The sequence below is a fragment of the Zootoca vivipara genome, chromosome 11 (genome assembly GCF_965207765.1).
Source record: "Zootoca vivipara chromosome 11, rZooViv2.hap1.1, whole genome shotgun sequence".
In the NCBI taxonomy this organism is placed as follows: Eukaryota; Metazoa; Chordata; class Lepidosauria; order Squamata; family Lacertidae; genus Zootoca; species Zootoca vivipara.
The window spans coordinates 57,489,658-57,509,155 of record NC_142594.1 but is presented as its reverse complement, the minus strand read 5'-3'; the positions used below and the strand labels follow the sequence as shown (position 1 = coordinate 57,509,155).

The 19,498-nt window shown below is 44.0% G+C and overlaps 1 protein-coding gene across 1 annotated transcript in view; it reads left to right on the top strand.

Moving 5' to 3' along the window:
* Window positions 1-18,018, top strand: part of LOC118078786 (uncharacterized) — a 22,721-nt gene extending 4,703 nt beyond the window's left edge. The window contains exons 2-3 of the mRNA XM_088654249.1: window positions 3,767-6,760; window positions 17,663-18,018. Of these exons, the coding sequence (XP_088510375.1) occupies window positions 3,767-6,760; window positions 17,663-17,670 (3,002 nt within the window). The 3' untranslated portion in view covers window positions 17,671-18,018. The remainder of the gene's footprint in view (window positions 1-3,766; window positions 6,761-17,662) is intronic.
* The last annotated feature ends 1,480 nt before the right edge of the window (window positions 18,019-19,498 follow it).

The following is a 19,498-nucleotide window of genomic DNA, read 5'->3' as shown; positions in this document are numbered from 1 at the left end:
TGAGGGTGGGGGGTGGCAACCCGAAAGGCCTCAATTCTCTTCAGTCATTGGAGGGTAGAAATTGTGAGCCTCTGCACTATTTCTGCAGCACCAGCCAACCTTCTTTCTCTCTGCCCACCCCTCTCCACCCATGGCAGGATTTCCAAGGCTTTTCCTGTAAACCAGGTGCTGTTATAGTCACTGGCAGAATGACTTGGTCCAGCTATTTCTGTGCTGGCAGAAAGCTACTTTCGTTTTCAAGGCAGCTCAAATGTTGGCCTCCTAATCCCAATGGCTGCAGGAAAGGAGACGAGAAGGGGAGCACGGAAAGCAATCCAGAAATAGGCAAATACCTGAGGAGGAGAAGTCGCTGTCAGGTGGTGCTCAGGAAGCTGTTCCAAGTTGTTTCAAGCAGCCCTCCGTTCAGATACAGGCCAGGCTCAACTCCCATATTATTTGTGGGTTCTGGTATATTTTAAAAAGAGGAGCCAGACATTGCTGGCGCGTAATGTTGAAGTTCTATACTTTTTAATTTATTGCAATTTTTTATTTGGTTTGTTATTAAACTTTTCACACCACTTCTGGTCTGGATTGCGTGGCTCCCACAGAGCAGTCAGACCCGCTGCATTCTGGATCCTATTGTTCTAGGATTCAGCTCCGTACATAACATGGAGGCAGCCCGGAAGCTGCACCGGAGAGCCCCTGCACCACCTGAAGGTAGCCAGGCACTCCTCAGCTGAGCGGCCCAATCCTGCTCCTGCTCCTGCTCCTACTTGCATGCAAGCAGGAGTGGAGGCAGGGATCTCTCAGAAGTGGAGCAGGCTGGGGGGTGGGGTGACGACAGGGAACCAGGCAGAGGGCCTTCTCGGTGGTGGCACCCACCCTGTGGAATGCCCTTCCATCAGATGTCAAGGAAATAAACAACTACCTGACATTTAGAAGACAACTGAAGGCAGCCCTGTTTAGGGATGTTTAATGCATTTTTAATCTTTGTTGGAAGCCGCCCAGAGTGACTGGGAAAACCCAGCCAGATGGGTGGGGTACAAATATTATTATTATCATTATTATCATTATTGCTTGCTCGCTTGCCGCCCCGGCCCAGACTTCCCTCACTCAGTGCCAGGGCCGCCAGACCAGAGCTGGAGGAGAGGGTGGTTGCTGTTGTGGCAGCGGCAGAGGGACCCAAGTGCTGGCGGGCGGCAGGTACTTGCTCTCTTGGCGCCCGGCTCACCTTCCCTCACTGGGAAAACGGAAGTGTGGCACTCAAAACGGAAGTTATACTCAGAACAGAGCATGTTCGACTTCCGGAAAAAGTTCCCAAACTGGAACACTCATTTCCGGATTTGAAGTGTTCAGGTTCCAAGTAGTTCAATAGCTAAGCTGTTCGAAAAATGAAGTACCTTTGTATTTATTTTTCCCAATTTGAACCTTATTCATCCCCTCCCCAATGATGATTTTCTTGAGTCAAAATGAGAGTACCCCTAAGCATTTTTAAAAGAAAAAAGCACTGAGTTATACCATAAAATTATATCAATGGAAAGATAATTTAATGAAGAACGTAATGCAATAACTTTTATGAAGGATTATTTATTACAACAGCAGTCATAAAGAAGAAACGTGAAACACATAGGGAAAATAATGAGATATACAGGTTAAATTGCCGTGTTGGCACTTTGCGATAAATAAGTGGTTTTGGGTAGCAGTTGGAGCACTTGGTTTCTAAAAGGTTCTAAAAAGATAGTCAGATATTGCCTTCATTTTATGGATCAGTGGTCTGGTTAGACAGTAAAATTTGTGTTAAATTGCTGTTTTAGGGGTTGTTTTTCATCGTCTGGAACGGATTAATCCACTTTCCATTACTTTCAATGGGAAAGTTCGCTTCAGGTTAAGTACGGACTTCTAGAACCAATTAAGTACTTAACCTGAGGAACCACTGTACTTTTCATCTCTTCTGTTGAAAATAGGGATGTCCTAAGCCTAAGGGGAAGCGGAACATTCCGGGATCAAATCAGAAACCAGGATGGCTTCTCTAAATCTGAGTCTGTCCCTGAAAAATAGGGACACCGGGAGGGACTGGAATCCATTGTTAAGTGTTCCTGTACCAATAATTTTATTGGAGGCGAATTTTCCCTGGCGACAGACGATAGAACCACAAGACTGCGGTAAAATACTCAAAGAAGAGTTTTCTTACGGCTATATGAACAACAAGCCCAAAGCATGTGGATGTTCTCTTTCTGCAGGCAGTTGCAAACTGCAACTTCTTCGCTCTTTATACACATCACCAGCTGTGCCTAATTATCCTGGAAAACCACACCCAGAACTCATAGAAAACGTCCTTAAATTTATCTGCACCCTTTTCCTGTTTCATGACGAATGATACTTAACAAATTTAACAACTTTCTTTTTCTTTCTTTAAAATAATTTTTATTGCATTTTAAAAAATTACAGATAAACAGCAACAAAATACAAATCAACACAAAAACCAATACAAATAATACTCAATACAGAAAACACACACACATGAATACTTCTTCATTTCTTCTTTCTTTATATTCAGATGCTCTATGTTCATCTAAACATTGTTTGTATCCCTAATAAGCTACTTGACTTCCTCTGCCTTTTTACGGCTTCAACATTTCTCTTTAATTTTCCCTATACTCTATATTCCTTTATGCAATTCCTTTTTTCTTTGTATTTGTGAAATGTAATCTAGGGACAACCAAGTATTGCATTTGGAACCGTGTTTGATCAGGTATTTTCTAAAACAATCCCCTTCTTTTTTCATCCTTGTTCCTGAGTAATTTCTTATAGCTTCTGTCATTTTGACTAGCTCAAGATATTCATAGAATTGGAAGAATTCTTACAAGCCCACATTTTACCAGCTTCTTTACAAGAATATCATGGGGCACCTTGTCAAAGGCCTTGCTGAAATCAAGATAGGCTACATCCACAGCGTTCCCTTCATCTACCAGGCTTGTAATTCTGTCAAAAAATGAGATCAGATTAGTCTGACATGACTTATTTTTCAGAAATCCATGCTGACCTTTAGTGATCACAGAATTTCTTTCCATCCACTTCTCCAGCCGCTGTTCCCTTCCCCGGTATGTAGTTCGCAGGGAATTTAACAACTTTCACCACTGTAACTAAGCCAAGTTTTACTAACTGTGTTTTCTGTCTGCTGTATGGGAAAGCACATGAATCTGACCTTTGGAGAGTTTCTAAGTAAACTATTATGAACTTACCAAACATGTGGTCTATTTCAATGATGGAGGAAGAGGGGACTATTTTGGAATGAACTCGCAAGTGCGTATTTTAAAGGTCTGACAGCCTAAATCTCCACACTTTGCTTTGCTGCATATTTTGTGATTTTAAATCTGCTGGGGTTCTCTCACCCAAGTGTTTTGCCCCTGCCTTGGATCTTGGCCTCCAGGGAATTCTCCTTCTGTATACCCATTTTTATCCATGCCAGTCAACAACTAGCACCAGCTCTTCATGGCCTCAATCAGGAGATGTTCACAGCCCTAAATGGTGGTGACTGAATCTGGAAACTTATCCCTGTTGCTGAGCTAGTGCCCCATCCCCTTTCTGAGGCCTGTACAACAGACACTCAGGAAATGTTCACATTTGTTCCACTGTCATTTCTGGTCAAAGGTTTCCCCTGCCTTTTGCAAAGTTTTACAAAACTGCACAAACCTCTTTGGTTGGGGATGACAGTGGGACAAAATTCATGAGTGCAGACATTCTGGGCAATGATAGCTCTATTTTAACTCTTTGCTTCTCTGTTCAGCCTTAGGCATTAGGCTACTTGTGTTCTATATTTGTATGAGCATACTCAAGCCTTGCATATTTCTCGGCTTCATCCCAGGAATCACCCTTTGGGACCATGACTTGCTTCAGAAGGACTTGTGTATCAAACCACAACCCAAGGCTGAATATGAAATCATTGCATCTGACTCCATCGATGATAAGGCCTCCGCCCTCAATGTCTCAGCATCACTCAAGGCCAGTTTTTTGGGGGGGTTGGTTGAAGTGGGTGGATCAGGCAAATTCTTTCAAGACACCAAGCAGTCCAAGCAACAGGCCAGAGTCACTCTGCAGTACAAAGCTACCACCAAGTATTCACATCTGACCATGAGCCATTTGGGAATCCAAAATGTCTCTTACCCAGAAGTTTTTGAGCATGGCACAGCCACCCATGTTGTCACTGCCATCTTGTATGGAGCCCAGGCTTTCTTTGTGTTTGACCGAAATGTCTCTTCTTCCGAGTCCGTGCAAGACATACAAGGAAGCCTCAAAGTTATGATTAAGAAGACGGTCACTATTGAAGGCGAGGGAGCTATCCAAATGAACAACCAGGAACAAAACCGTGCCAATCAGTTCAACTGCAAGTTCTATGGAGATTTTTCTCTGGAGAGCAATCCGGTGACTTTTGAAGATGCCATGAAGGTCTACACTGCTCTGCCCAAAATGCTGGGTACCAATGGGGAGAAGGCTGTGCCTGTGAAAGTTTGGCTGTACCCACTGACCAAGCTGGACTCCAGAGCAGCTAAGATGGTGCGTGAGATCAGCTTAGGACTTGTCTATGATGCCCAAACTGTCTTGGAGAAACTGAATGAAATCAATATGCGATGCAATGATCTGACTATGAATCCTGCTGTTGAAAACTTCCCAGAATTAAAGAAGAAAATCAACAGATTCAGTGAACTGTGCAAGCAGCACAGGCAGACTTTCCAGAAACACCTGGCAGGAATCCTGCCTTTGATCCGGGGAGGGGGGAAAGAGGAAAGAGTTCTGGTGGACATCTTAACATCCATAAATCAATCACCCTTCAATAGCCAAAGACTCCATGAATTTTTGGACACCAAGGAACAAGAGATAAACATGGTCAAGTCTTACCTTGATATCCTGAGTGGGATAGAAACCATCTCCTCCCAGAATAAACTGGAAGAGGTAGTGCTTAACCACCAGAATGAATTTGTGGTCTCATTTACATTCACCTCTTTACACAATGAGGAACCATTTTTAACCAGTTTACAACACTTTCTTCAGGAAGGACCGACAGATCCTACAGGAGTCCAGAATGCACCGGAGGAGTGGAATGTTTGGTTTCAGGAGAAAGACAGACAGAGAAATGCTCGGAAAGCTGCCAAGTCCATTGCTGATTTTGCCCAAGTCAATAAATCAAATGGGAAGACCCGGTTCCTTGTGGCTTCTGTCTCAAATCAGGACAACCCAGGAGTTTCCATTTACCTCTATGAAGATGGGGAGCTGATCAGCAGCAACTTTGAGCTGCCCTCCAAACCTCTCCCTCCCCTGGTTGGCCGAATTGGACATGAGAGTGTGCAGCTGACATTTCAACCAGCTGAGTATGGGAGGGCTTCAATCTCCAGCTATCAGGTAGAATACAAGATTGCAGGAGAAGGAAACTGGGAGATGGTGAATACAGACAGCAGTCAGGAGACATTCCAAGTGAAAGGGTTGAGGCCAGACTCAGAATACCAGTTTCGATACACCGCTAGGAGCAAACCAGGACTTAGTGAGACTAGTGATGCGAGTGGATCTGTACAGACACTTCCTACCAGCCCTCCTGGGAAACTGAGAGTGATAGTCGCAGAGTCTTCCAAAATCAGTATTGTCTGGGAGAGCCCAAAGGTCATTGGAGCTGATATCAAGGAGTACAAAGTGGAGTACAGTGAAAAGGCTGGAGAGGCAAAAAGCAAGGACAAAAATGAATGGGCTGAAAAAAGAACAGGGAAGAAAACAGAGTTCTGTGAGATTGATGGTCTGAAGCCCCAGACACCCTACAGGGTCAGAGTCTCAGCCATGTGTGCCGGTGGGGCTGAGAGTGAGCCCAGCGAAGAGATTGAGGTTTCCACATCATTGGAAGGAGATGAGAAGAGAGTAGCTTGTAAATACCTCCAAGACAGCATCCGGGTGGAGGATGGGCCACCAGCAGTGTATGCTCTGCCCCTGGAGCGCATATCGGATGTCTCTGGATCCTGTCCAACATACCAGCTAGGGAAAGAGAACATGCAGACCCCCAACAAAGTGATTATGGTGATGGGGGCCACAGGGTCAGGGAAAACCACTCTCATCAATGGGATGATCAATTATGTCCTAGGTGTGCAATGGAGAGATGATTTCCGATTCAAACTTATTCATGAAAATACCAACAGAAGCCAAGCTCAAAGCCAAACATCAGAAGTGACAGCCTACGTCGTCCACTACCAAGAGGGTTTCCAAGTCCCCTTTTCCCTCACCATTATTGACACTCCAGGATTTGGAGACACAAGAGGAATAGAGCATGACAAGTTGATAACAAAGCAGATCCGGGAGTTTTTCTCCTCCCCAGGGGGCACTGATCATATAGATGCCATCTGTATTGTCGTCCAGGCCTCTTTTGCTCGTTTAACTCATGCCCAGAAATACGTCTTTGACTCTGTGCTCTCCATCTTTGGCAAAGATATAAAGGACAACATCCAAGTCCTGATCACATTTGCAGACGGACAGACCCCTCCTGTTCTCAAGGACATTAAGGAAGCCAATGTACCATGTGCTAAGGATGCCAAGGGCACCCCTGTGCACTTCAAATTCAACAATTCAGGACTGTTTGCCAACAATCCCGTGGAACCTGGAGGCAACTTCAATTTTGATGAAATGTTTTGGAAAATGGGCACCATGAGCATGAAGACCTTCTTTGATTCATCCCACACGCTAGAAACAAAGAGCTTAACATGGATGAAGGAACTGCCCAGGGAGGGAAAAGACCTTGAAGCTACAGGTAGGTAGCCGTGTTGGTTCCCCCCCCCCCGACCTTGAAGCTGTTATTGTAGAGATACAGAGCCCAGGAAGGTGAGGGGCCATGCGGACGCCCTCAGCAGGCTGCCACTACCAGTGACCGGACCCCGCCCAGCGTCCGTTATGAAAAGAACAGTTAAGTTCCTTTTACCTTTATCAGAGTGTTTTCAAGAAAGACAAAGTGACACAAATCTCATGAGAATACAACCCTTTATTGTTTAACAAATAATAAGAGCTCATCCATTCACTCATTCACTCCACTCATTCATACTAACCAGATAGTTGAACCTACTAAAAGAGATGGCCAGTCTCTTTTAAGAGTCAATGGTGTGGGTAAATGCCAGGATCTGTCCAGGTCTTCTTAGGCCCCTATGCCTGGGCAGGACGTCTGGAACACCTTCAGCATACACCCGGGAATCATGGACTCATAACTGGGCTTTATGAGCACCAAATCAGCAGTGAACAGCAGAAGCATTTGTAGAGGTTTCAAAACATTCCTCATTTATTTCTATTAACTACTGCATATTTACAGATCTGGCTTTGTGAGTGTTACAGCCTCTCACTTAGCCATCTTGTCTACAGAAGATATTAAACTGCACACAGCACACAGCAGAGAGCAGAGTCAGGAATGAAAAACAACAAAGTAACAATTCCTAACTGTTCCCTCCCAACAGCAGATATCACCAGATTTTCAGAATGGGAGGGGTGAAAATGCTCACAACCTCCCCCTTTTCATTCTGACCATTATGAAAATCTAGCACAAAAGCAATTTCTTTACATATATACCAAGTTGTTCCTTATTAACAGCTTTAGTCAAAGCATCAGCAGGTATTTCTTTCCCTGGCATATATGAGACTTTTACAACTCCTTTCTGAATGCATTCTCTGGCACGGTGCAATTTGATTAGCAAATGTTTTGTTCTTTGCTTGCACCCTTCTGAATGGATTAGTTCTATGCAGGCTTTGTTGTCCTGATAAACTTGAACTGGACAACAAATTTTTACTCTCATATCCTCACATAGTTGCAACAACCACTCTACATTCATGAGGGAAAAATTTAAAGCGTTGAGTTCTGCTTCACATGAACTCATGCTTATTGTTGCCTGTTTCTTACAAGACCAATCAAATAGGCACTGATTGTACAAATAACACACACCTGAGGTGCTCTTGCCATCAGTTGTATCACTACCAAAACTGGCATCGGCATAGATCTCAAGACCTCCAGATTTTTGGCTAGTAAGCTTCAACCTGTAATGCATAGTGCCTTTTAAATACCTAACTATGCGTTTCAGTGCCTTCCAGTCTTGCACTGTAGGTTGATTTACATATCTGCTGAGCAAATTTACGCTAACAGCAATGTCTGGTCTTGTGCACCTTGCTATAAAACTAAGTTTACCCAACACACTTCTGAACAATGTAGTGTCAGGAAAAACATTAGCATTAGTATCATGTTGGTACCCTGTGACCATGGGGGTGTCTACAGAATTGGCATCTGTCAGATTTAATTTTTCAATCACATCATTTATCTTACGTGATTGATGCAGCAAAACATCACCTTGCTTATTTCTCTCTACTTCCAGTGAGAGATAATTGCTGACTTCCCCTAGGTCTTTCATATCAAAATGCTTTTGCAGTTTTGCAAGAGTGGTTTTGTAAATATTTGCATCCTTCCAGAAAAACAAAATATCATCCACAAAACAAATGCAGTACAATTTGTGCTGGTTAGATTCTTTAACAAAAACACAAGAATCAGCCTTTCCTTGCTTGAAACCTAAGGAAAACAGCACTTCTGTCAGCTTAGTGTGCCAGCATCGAGCGCTTTGTTTTAGACCATACAGGGATTTTTTTAATTTACACACCATTCCCTTTTTTATCTGCACTCCGTCTGGCGGTGACATGTAAATACTCTCATTGAGAATTCCGTACAAAAACGCAGTATTTACGTCGTGATGAGATATGGTCATGCCCTCTTCTGCAGCAATTTTCATCAACAGCCTAACTGTCTCAAATTTGACTGTCGGTGAATATGTCTCATGATAGTCCTGATCAGGAACTTGAGAAAAACCACGTGCAACTAATCTGGCTTTATATCTGACCACTTTACCAGTCTGATCAGTCTTGGTTTTGTAAATCCACCTGCTGTCTACAAGTTTCATGCCTGGTTCTACTGGAACCAATTCCCACGTGTCATTTTGCTTTAGGGAATTCAATTCAGCTTTCATGGCGTTAAGCCAAGGTTCAGCATCTTTTTCAGGTAAATTTTGAACCTCTTTGTAGTTAGTTGGTTCAAAAACTGAGTTTGGGTTGCTAGTGGCAGCCATATCTGAAATAGCAGCTTTAGCAAATTCTTTAGAAAATCGTTTAGGTGCTTGTCCCTTGGTAGTTCTCTCAGATCTACGCAATACTCTGGGATCCTCTGGGTCTGGTTCCTCCTCCTTGGGAGAATGGTGACCTGTATCTGGCAAAGATTCTACCTCTAGATCAGTGTCAGACCCATCTGATTTCTTAAAAGAGGTCTTTTCATTCTGATCATCTGTATCAGTGTCAGAATCTGTGCTACCATCAGCATCAATTACAGGTTTTGCCTCTTTGTTAATTGGTTTCACCACCTCATCATCTGAAATGGGATGACATTGAAAAATGCCAACTTTGTCCCATTTTGGATTACAATCCATGCTTCTGGTCAGCCTAATTGTGTTTGTGTCTGTCATCAGCACACGATAAGAACCTTTTTCATAACCTAGAAAAATGCCATGTTGACCAGATTTGCTCAGTTTGTCACCTTGCAGAGTGTGCACCCAAACTTCAGAACCGAAAATTTTTAAATGTTTTACAAACGGTTTCCTTTTGAACAGCATTTCGTATGGGGTGCAATCAATGGCTGATTGATATCTGCGGTTGTAAATATAGGTGAAACACGATAGAGCTTCAGCCCAAAAAGGGGTTGGGTAGGCCTGAATCATGCAACAGAGTTTTAATTCCTTGTTGCAAGGTCTGGTTTACTCTTTCACATAAACCATTCTGCCATGGAGATCTGGGCGTGGCAGTCATGTGCTCTATGCCCTGTTCTGCAGTAAAGTTTTCAAACTGTTCTGAACAAAATTCTCCACCCCTGTCAGTGAAAAGACAACGTACATGCTCATCGTGAACATTCCTGAGCCATGCACAAAATTTTTGAAACTTAGAGAAGGCTTCAGACTTCTTTTGTAACATATAGACCCAAACATATCTAGAATAGGCATCTATCAGAACCAAAAAATAACATGAGTTTCCTCTAGAGAGCGCTAGAGGTCCAACCAAGTCTGCATGCACAATCTCATAAGGTTTCTTAACCTCCCTCCCAGATTTTGTACCTTTGGGAGCTTGCTTAATTTTGTTCTCTGCACATGAGACACATTTCATATGATAAGGACACTTTTGAACTTTCATGCCCTCAACCATATTTTGCATTTTACCTACTGCCTGGAAATGCAAATGACCAAACAAACGATGATAATCATGAATACAATGGTTATGCAATTTCTCATTCTTATCTACTGATATATTACAGCACGCCTTTTCAGTTTCTTTAGTTGCTCCAGCAGCTGTACCTGTAACAAAAGGCAATACATATAAACCATCAACACACTTAGCATAAAGAATGAGTTTGTTGTCTCGAAGAATTTCACACCGAGAGTTTGCAAACACCACTTTAAATCCTTGAGCGTCTAGCTGAGAAACACTCAAGAGATTATCCTGCAAATGAGGAGCATACATAACATTTTTAACTGTTGCATTAAGGCTCTGCAAAGAAACCGTTCCCTGAGCCAAACTTTTAATAGTCGTTCCATCCGCTTGATGAATTGCTCCTCCCTGTTTCTCAAGATGAAGAAAGAGATTTTTATCATTGGCCACGTGCCTTGTGGCTCCTGAGTCGACAACAAAAACAGAACGTGTGAGTTGATTAGAACTGCGTGAAATCAAAGCCTTTGATGCAGCTGGCCCTTGGGGTTTTCGGCCTCCTCCCCCTTTGCCTTTGAAGTTGCCCTTCTTCTTTGAAGAGTTTTTACACTGATTTTTAAAATGGCCGACCTCTCCGCAAGAAAAACAGCGGCGCATTTTAAGAGCTTTTGCAACACTTTCACTTTCCCCTGTTGAAGGCTTGTAGGCATTTCCAACAGCCTTGTCCCTGCTTTCTCTAGCAGTCTGTCTGCGATCCCACTCATTCAAGAGCACGCTAGACACATAATCTTCTGTTAGACGGTCATTGGGCAAAGACGACAATTGAGCAGCTACAGCATCATAAGATTCATCCAAACTGTTTATGATAAGCATTGCAAAAACAGCTTCTGAAATATTTAAGTCTCGCTGGACAAGATCCTGTCTGAGACGTTTTAATTGGGCTAGATGGCTGGGCAAATCACCATCTTTCTGCAATTCCAGCCTACACAGCTTTTTAAAGAAAAGCACACTGGATCCTGCATTTTGTCTTAGATGCATATCTCGAAGTTTATTCCAAACAGCCCGTGCAGTCTGCTGGTTCTCCAAGTTGACCAACAACTGGTCCTGGACACTCAGAATAATTGTCCCCCTGGCTCTCATGTCTGCCTCATGCCACGCTGGCCATCCATCATCATCCTCATTAGGGGGGTCATCTTCTATAATATGGTAAAGCTTTTCCCTTTGTAAAAGTGCTTTCATTTTGACCTGCCACGTAGGATAGGTCTCTGGTGTAAGGAGAGGAAAAGATAGAGACATCTGGCCAGAATGTGCAGAAGCCATGCCTATGTTTAGTTAACAGCAAGACACTTCCCTTCATGCACCCCAAATACTCTTGACTCTCTCAGCAACTTCTCTCCCCACTCAGCACAATTAACAGGCAAACTGGAAAAGCGTCTCTGCTGTCTTCCTGGCAGCCAGCAACATACCTTTCTGTAAATCAAACAGCAGCTTGAAAAACAGCTTCAGCTCACAGCTCAACTCCGATGTGCAGCATCAGATGGAAATGGATCAGAAACATCCAATTATCCAACCATCAATAGCCATCTGCAACCACCAGTCTGCTACCAGCAACCATCCGCCTGCTACCATATGTGGGTAAATGCCAGGATCTGTCCAGGTCTTCTTAGGCCCCTATGCCTGGGCAGGACGTCTGGAACACCTTCAGCATACACCCGGGAATCATGGACTCATAACTGGGCTTTATGAGCACCAAATCAGCAGTGAACAGCAGAAGCATTTGTAGAGGTTTCAAAACATTCCTCATTTATTTCTATTAACTACTGCATATTTACAGATCTGGCTTTGTGAGTGTTACAGCCTCTCACTTAGCCATCTTGTCTACAGAAGATATTAAACTGCACACAGCACACAGCAGAGAGCAGAGTCAGGAATGAAAAACAACAAAGTAACAATTCCTAACTGTTCCCTCCCAACAGCAGATATCACCAGATTTTCAGAATGGGAGGGGTGAAAATGCTCACAAATGGATGGCATCCTCCTGCAGGTAGGACAGGACGCAAAGTTCCCAAGGCCTTCCAGGTCCTTATATAGTCTCAGGTCCCCATATAGTTATATTGTCTTGTATTGAAGGGGGTTGGACTAAATGATAGCTGTCGCCATGCTGGTTCCTCAAATAGATATGAATAGTGATAGTTGAAAACAGTTTGGTTTCCATCATATTTTCATACTGTCTTTATGACCAGCATATTTCTTTCGACATGTCTTTTTAAAGAACAGTCATTTATCTCAATCATGTTCTCAATGTATCCCTTGGTTCACCCAGACATGTTGTCATATTGCTCATCCTGTCTTACACAGTCCAGTAACTGGTTCACTGTTCATCTATTCAATATTCAATAGTTTGATAATGGTTCGTTATCTCAGTCTATTTTCAGCCTTTGAAAGCTGTCTGTCCACAGTCAGGAGATAGCAGGCTTCCCAGGGCAAGCATAAGATTGGGCGGTGGGGAGAGAGACTGAAGCAGCAATGACTGGACGCTCTCTAACTTTGTGTTCTGACTTGCCCTCCCCATGGCAGCCCCATTGTGCTCTGCCCCACACCCCTGCCAGCAATTTTATGACTACCGCCTCCCACCACGCTCTATCCTAATTCAAAATGTACCCCCTGATCCAAAATGGTCAGTGGCCATTTGACCCAGCTTCCCATGAAAGAATGCTTTCCCATGTCAAGAATGCTTTGATGGTGTTTCCTGCTCGGCAGGGGGTTGGACTGGATGACCCTTGTGCTCTCTTCCAACTCTACGATTCTATGATTCTATGAAAGGTGGAAATAATAAATTTCTGCTTTCCAAAGCAAAATGAAACACAGCCAATCTCTGAAATCCTCGCTTTGTGGAATTTGTGACGCAGTTCTCCAGCCGGAGTTCACAAGAACACATATAATTGTGAAAAGGACATACAAAGATGCATTTTATTAGGAACAGTGTATTTGTTTATTTCAAGTGTCTTGCAAAAGTATGTATGTAATTTACAAAGGTTAGGAGAAATTGACACAAAAATACAGCTGAACTTTCATAATGGTTCAAAAATAAGAATAATGCATTTACACAGAGTTTAAGATGGGGAAAATGAAACACTGAGAGTACTGGATTGATGTATCCACTTCTATGAGGGCTTTAGGAAACTGCGGACAGTTATGTTATTATTTTCATAAAATTCCTTGAGGTCTCAATCGCAGAAAACCTCAAAGCACTTTACCAAAAGAATAAAACAACAGGATTGTGATTAATAACAATGAAAACAGCCACAAATTAAAACCAGCATTGTAAGTACAGTGGAACCTCGGTTTATGAACACCTCGGTTTATGAATTTTCGGTTTACGAACGCCGTGGACCCATCTGGAACGGATTAATTCACTTTCCATTACTTTCAATGGGAAAGTTTGCTTCAGTTTATGAACGCTTCAGTTTACGAATAGACTTCCGGAACCAATTACTTTTTTAAAAAAATGAATTTATTGAAGATTTTCCAACACACACATACAGAAATACAAAACATACAGATACACACACTTGCACAATACAAAAATACAAAAAAAAATACAAAAAAGCAAGAAAAAATGCAAAAAACACAAAAACAAAAACAAAACAAAAACATATCAAAAAACAATATCTAAATCTTAATCAACACCTTTTGGACTCCCTCAACCTCCCCCCCTTGGGTCCCTATTTGAATATTGTTTAGACAGTATTCATTGTAATTATGCCAATTTTACACATTTTCTCAAATCTCTATTCTTATTTCTAACCCCAAATCCTATACTTCTAATTCCCTTTCTTCATTATATAACTTTTTCCCTTCTGCCTATAATTTTTATTAACAACCAATCATCATTCTAATATTAATTCTTAAATCATAAATTGCTACAAACCATTATAACATTACTCCCCCTCCCCCCCAGGTCCAGATTTTCCAGAAGATTGTAGCGAAAGTCCATATAACATACCAGTGTCAGGCCATTTCAATCATCCATCTCTAACCACATTCAAAATGTATTAACCCACTCCCACCCTTTCCCACAGTTTCCACAAAAACCTTTCCTCCCACTTCTGCAGTTTCCCACCTATACCTTTCTGTCTACCTTCCCAGGGGACGCCCTGCCCTCCCTCTCTCACTAGGAGGACAGGAGCCCTCTCTGGTTCATCTTTGAGGAGATTTTGAGTCCAATCCTTTTTCTGTTCCACATCTCTCACTTGTGGAACATACTGCCATTCTTCTTCTTCTTCCTCTTCCTGTTGTGTCAATTCTTCCTGTATCATTAAATTGTTCAGTGTTGGTGCTTTCTTTATATCCTCCACATCCAATCTTTCAACTTCTGTATTAATTCTTCTTTCCATGCTGCTTTCTCTGTTCACCTCTGTTGATTGTTCATTGTAGTCCAGCGACGAAGCGCATTCCCGCAGTAAGTTGGTGTAAACATTCAGTCCTTTTTTTTATGTCACGCAGCTCTGCGAATATTCTTTGCCAAAATTGTTCTTTTCCAGCTGCTGGGTCTGAAGCCATCTTGTCTGTTCTATTCCCGTGGGAAACCCACCAGCCCCACTGCAGGAAATGGCGGAGGGTTTATTCCGAAACATTGTAATCCATTTTTGCCCGATCTGGTTACTTTGTCCTCAATCCAATCACTTGTATAAATTTGTAATTTCAAAACCTCAAAGTCAATCGCCGAGGCCTCCGGAGCCCTGGACCTGGCTTCAAAGGGCTCAAAGTCCAATTGTTAATAAATTAGTTGCTTCCTTCTCTTCCCGACAGGGGATCTGTTTACTGTATCACAGTCTCACAATTAGGAGAGGTCGACTTCCTTTTTTAACCTCATCCGTGGCCAAATCTTTCAAATTTTTAAACTCTTCTTATAATCTTTAACTCACGGTTTCCAAATTGATGTCATTTGTAACGAAAGAATCCACTGCGTTCCGCCGCCAGCACGAAGCTTCGCTGCTGCGAGGGTAACGATGGAGCTTAAGATGGCCCCCGCGACTACCACCCCGATCTTCCCGGGGCTCTCCTCGAGCTTTCCGGTGAGTAGGGGAGTCGGGATCTGGGCACTGCAAATCACTTCGTCCCCATAAAGTTCAATATGGGGCTCTTTTGGGCAGCCGCGGCGCTTTCGCGGCTTCCCCCCCCCTCGCAGAGCCGGGCTGTCTCAGAGCTTGAAACAGACCCCGCCGATCGGCGCTAGCAGTAGACCGGAAGTCTACTGGACCCATCTGGAACGGATTAATTCACTTTCCATTACTTTCAATGGGAAAGTTTGCTTCAGTTTATGAACGCTTCAGTTTATGAATAGACTTCCAGAACCAATTACACCCATGCTTCGGGTTAAGTACGCTTCAGGTTGAGTACTCCGCGGACCCATAAACTCCCTCGGTTTATGAACACCTCGGTTTACGAATTTTCGGTTTACGAACGCCGTGGACCCATCTGGAATGGATTAATCCACTTTCCATTACTTTCAATGGGAAAGTTCGCTTCAGTTTATGAACGCTTCAGTTTAAGTACTCCGTGGACCGTCTGGAACAGAGTAATCCACTTTCCATTACTTTTGATGGGAAAGTGCGCTTCAGTTTATGAACGCTTCAGTTTATGAACAGACTTCCGGAACCAATTGTGTTCATAAACCGAGGTAGCACTGTATGTGAGTAGCCTTGTTTAAACAAAAATGTTTTTCGCAGGTGGCAAAAAAAACTTAGCGAAGTTGCAGTGCCTGAGGTCAATAGGCAGGGAGTCTTCGTGCCGCCACACCGAAAGAACGATTTCTTATCAATGCAGAAGAGATATTAGGTGGCACCCGTAACTGGGCCCATTCTGCCAATCGAAGCCGTCCAGAGACCACATGTGGGGTCAGGCGATCTCAGGGCTAAACTGCTCCCAAACTGTCAAGGACTTAATATCTTGAGAGCAACTCCTTGAACTTGGCCTGGCAGCAAATCGGCAGCCAGGGTAGGTCTCTGAGCTCAGGCGTCATAATAATAATAATAATAATAATAATAATAATAATAATAATAATAATAATTTATTATTTATACCCCGCCCATCTGGCTGGGTTTCCCCAGCCACTCTGAGCGGCTTCCAACAGAAATATTAAAATACACTAATTTCTTAAAGATTAAAAGCTTCCCTAAACAGGGCTGCCTTCAGATGTCCTCTTAAAGTCTGGTAGTTATTTTTCTTTTTGACATCTGGTGGGAGGGCGTTCCACAGGGCGGGTGCCACTACCGAGAAGGCCCTCTGCCTGGTTCCCTGCAACTTGGCTTCTCGCAGAATGATGGGGGTGGAGATGCTCCTTCAGGTATACTGGACTGAGGCCATTTAGGGCTTTAAAGGTCAGCACCAACACTTTGAATTGTGCTCGGAAACGTACTGGGAGCCAATGCAGGTCTTTCAAGACCGGTGTTATGTGGTCTCGGCGGCTGCTCCCAGCCACCAGTCTAGCTGCTGCATTCTGGATTAATTGTAGTTTCCGGGTCACCTTCAAAGGTAGCCCCACGTAGAGCGCATTGCAGTAGTCCAAGCGGGATATAACTAGAGCATGCACCACTCTGGCTAGACAGTCCGCGGGCAGGTAGGGTCTCAGCCTGCGTACCAGATGGAGCTGATAAACAGTTGCCCTGGATACAGAATTAACCTGCGCCTCCATGGACAGCTGTGAGTCCAAAATTACTCCCAGGCTGCGCACCTGGTCCTTCAGGGGCACAGTTACCCCATTCAGGACCAGGGAGTCCCCCACACCCGCCCGCCTCCTGTCCCCCACAAACAGCACTTCTGTCTTGTCAGGATTCAACCTCAATCTGTTAGCCGCCATCCAACCTCCAACCGCCTCCAGGCACTCACACAGGACCTTCACCGCCTTCACTGGTTCTGATTTGAAAGAGAGGTAGAGCTGGGTATCATCCGCATACTGTTGGACACCCATCCCAAACCCCCTGAGGATCTCTCCAAGCTGCATATAGATGTTAAAAAGCATGGGGGAGAGGACAGAACCCTGAGGCACCCCACAAGTGAGAGCCCAGGGGTCTAAGCACTCATCCCCCACCACCACCACTTTATGAACACGGCCCAGGAGGAAAGAGCTACTTGCTGCTGTCAACAATGGTAGTATCCTGCACTCATTGCAACTTCCAGATTAGGCACAAGGGAAGCCCCACATATTTTAGAAAGAAGCGAAACACTATAAACTAGATTAGGCATCCCCAAACTTCGGCCCTCCAGATGTTTTGGACTACAATTCCCATCTTCCCCGACCTCTGGTCCTCTTAGCTAGGGATCATGGGGAGTTGTAGGCCAAAACATCTGGAGGGCCACAGTTTGGGGGTGCCTGAACTAGATGATATAAGAGCAGCCTTCAATTCTTTCCCCTTTCTCCCTCTTTCCCTTTTTCTCTGCAGGGCCCTGATCCATCCTCGGGAAGCATCTGCTGGAGATTTTCCATCAGCCTGGAAACCTCCTCCTTCTCTTCTCCAGCTGCCTTGTTATTCAAAGCAAAGTAGTAATTCCTACAATCCTTAACCAGTTTCAGGAGCGCCTCATTTTCGGACTTCTCCACATAGCCCTCCAAGGATTCACCTGTCAAATCCTCTTTGTGGGTGAACAAGACAACCATGCGCTTCCTGAAATTCTTCCCAAACACCTTCTTGACCTTTTTAGCAGTTTTCTTGTCTTCCAGAGTGAAACAGCCCACGGTGATCACAAAGACCAGAACATAAGGACTGGACTTGCAGGGTTTTTTGATCTCTCGCTTGTGTTTTGCGCGAGATTCTTTTTTGAGTTTTTTAATCTCTCGCTTGTGTTTTGCTTGTGTTTTGCGAGAGATTCTGAACTAGAGACAGTGGGCGGGTCAATCACAGAAAACTTCTGGCCCTCAAATTCCCCACTCTCCTTCTCAACCTTCTGAGTCGTTGGCTTTGCTGAAAAAGCTGAGTGAAATCTCTCCCGTCCGAGGAGGGTGTTCCCTGTGGCACTTTTTCCCACGCCAGCCTTGCCAAGAAGGACGATACACAGTTCCGATTCTTCCTTGTCCCCTGTGAATTAGAAAGATCACGTCAGAGAAGCGCTTTTCAACCTGTTCGAGCCCACAGCTCCCTTGACCAACCACCTTCTTTCATTGGATCCCCCGGGGTGGGGGAGTCCCCCATTCCTCCCTGTCCCTTTTCTTTCTTTTTAAATAATTTATAAAATAATTGTACATTTATGATTTGACATTCAAACATAGAATAGCACCCTGCGTCCCTGCCCCCATATTCTGCAGTGAGTGGCAGTTATTGGACAACCTGCGGGTGGTGGCCAATCCCCCCCAACCCTGGGGGGTTCGGCAGGAATAATTACCCCCATATTACCCCTGAATACCTGCACTACTGGGGTCCGGGGTCCTGGAAAAGGAGCCCAAACCCATGGCAGGAAACTGGAAGTGAAGCTTATTGGCTCTTGAGCAGGTGGGGGAGGTTTCCTGGGGGGAGAGGGAGAGAAAAAAAGGGGGAGGGGTGTTGGGGGTAGAAGGAAAGAGAAGCACAGAAGATACGCCTCACTTTCAGGGTTATTTTAAAATCCCTCCTTTTAGGGCGCACACACATCTAAGCACACACACCATCAACCTTCTTTCCTATTTCCTTGCATTCCTCACGCCCTCTGTGCAAAACTAAGGAAAGGTTAGTTACTGAAGCTGGAGAGGATTTTTGTTTTTTTGGTTTTTTTTAAGAAGATAAACATGCAGGAAGATAATGGACTGCAAGTTAATAAAAAGACAGCCCCCTGGCCCCCCCTGAACGTTCCTCAAATCACCCCAGGGTGCCACACAGGTTAATAACCACTGCATTAGATAGATAGATATAAAAGGTAAAAGGTAAAAAGGTATTAGCAGGCCCAAGAATTGCCACCAGGATCAAGTCCATTTCCAAATTGGCCCACGGTCAGTTACCCAATTAAGATTAAGAAAAACATTAAAGGAACTTTCCCCAAGAGGCCCAAATCTTTCCCGTTTGGGATACTGGATGGCAAAATCCCGAAGTGTAGGAGGCCTATAAGCCTGACTCCATTTGGCCAAAGCAGCGAAGTCACGTACAAAGAAATATCTTGCTGAAATGACAAAACCCATTGCTAAAACCGATTGCTAAACCACAGTGAATCGATTCCCAGCATGAGCTGACCACAACGCCGCGTAGGTAGAACATGAGCCAAGTCATGCAACGTGTCTGTGAGGAGGTTTTGCAAAAGAGGATATGGATAAG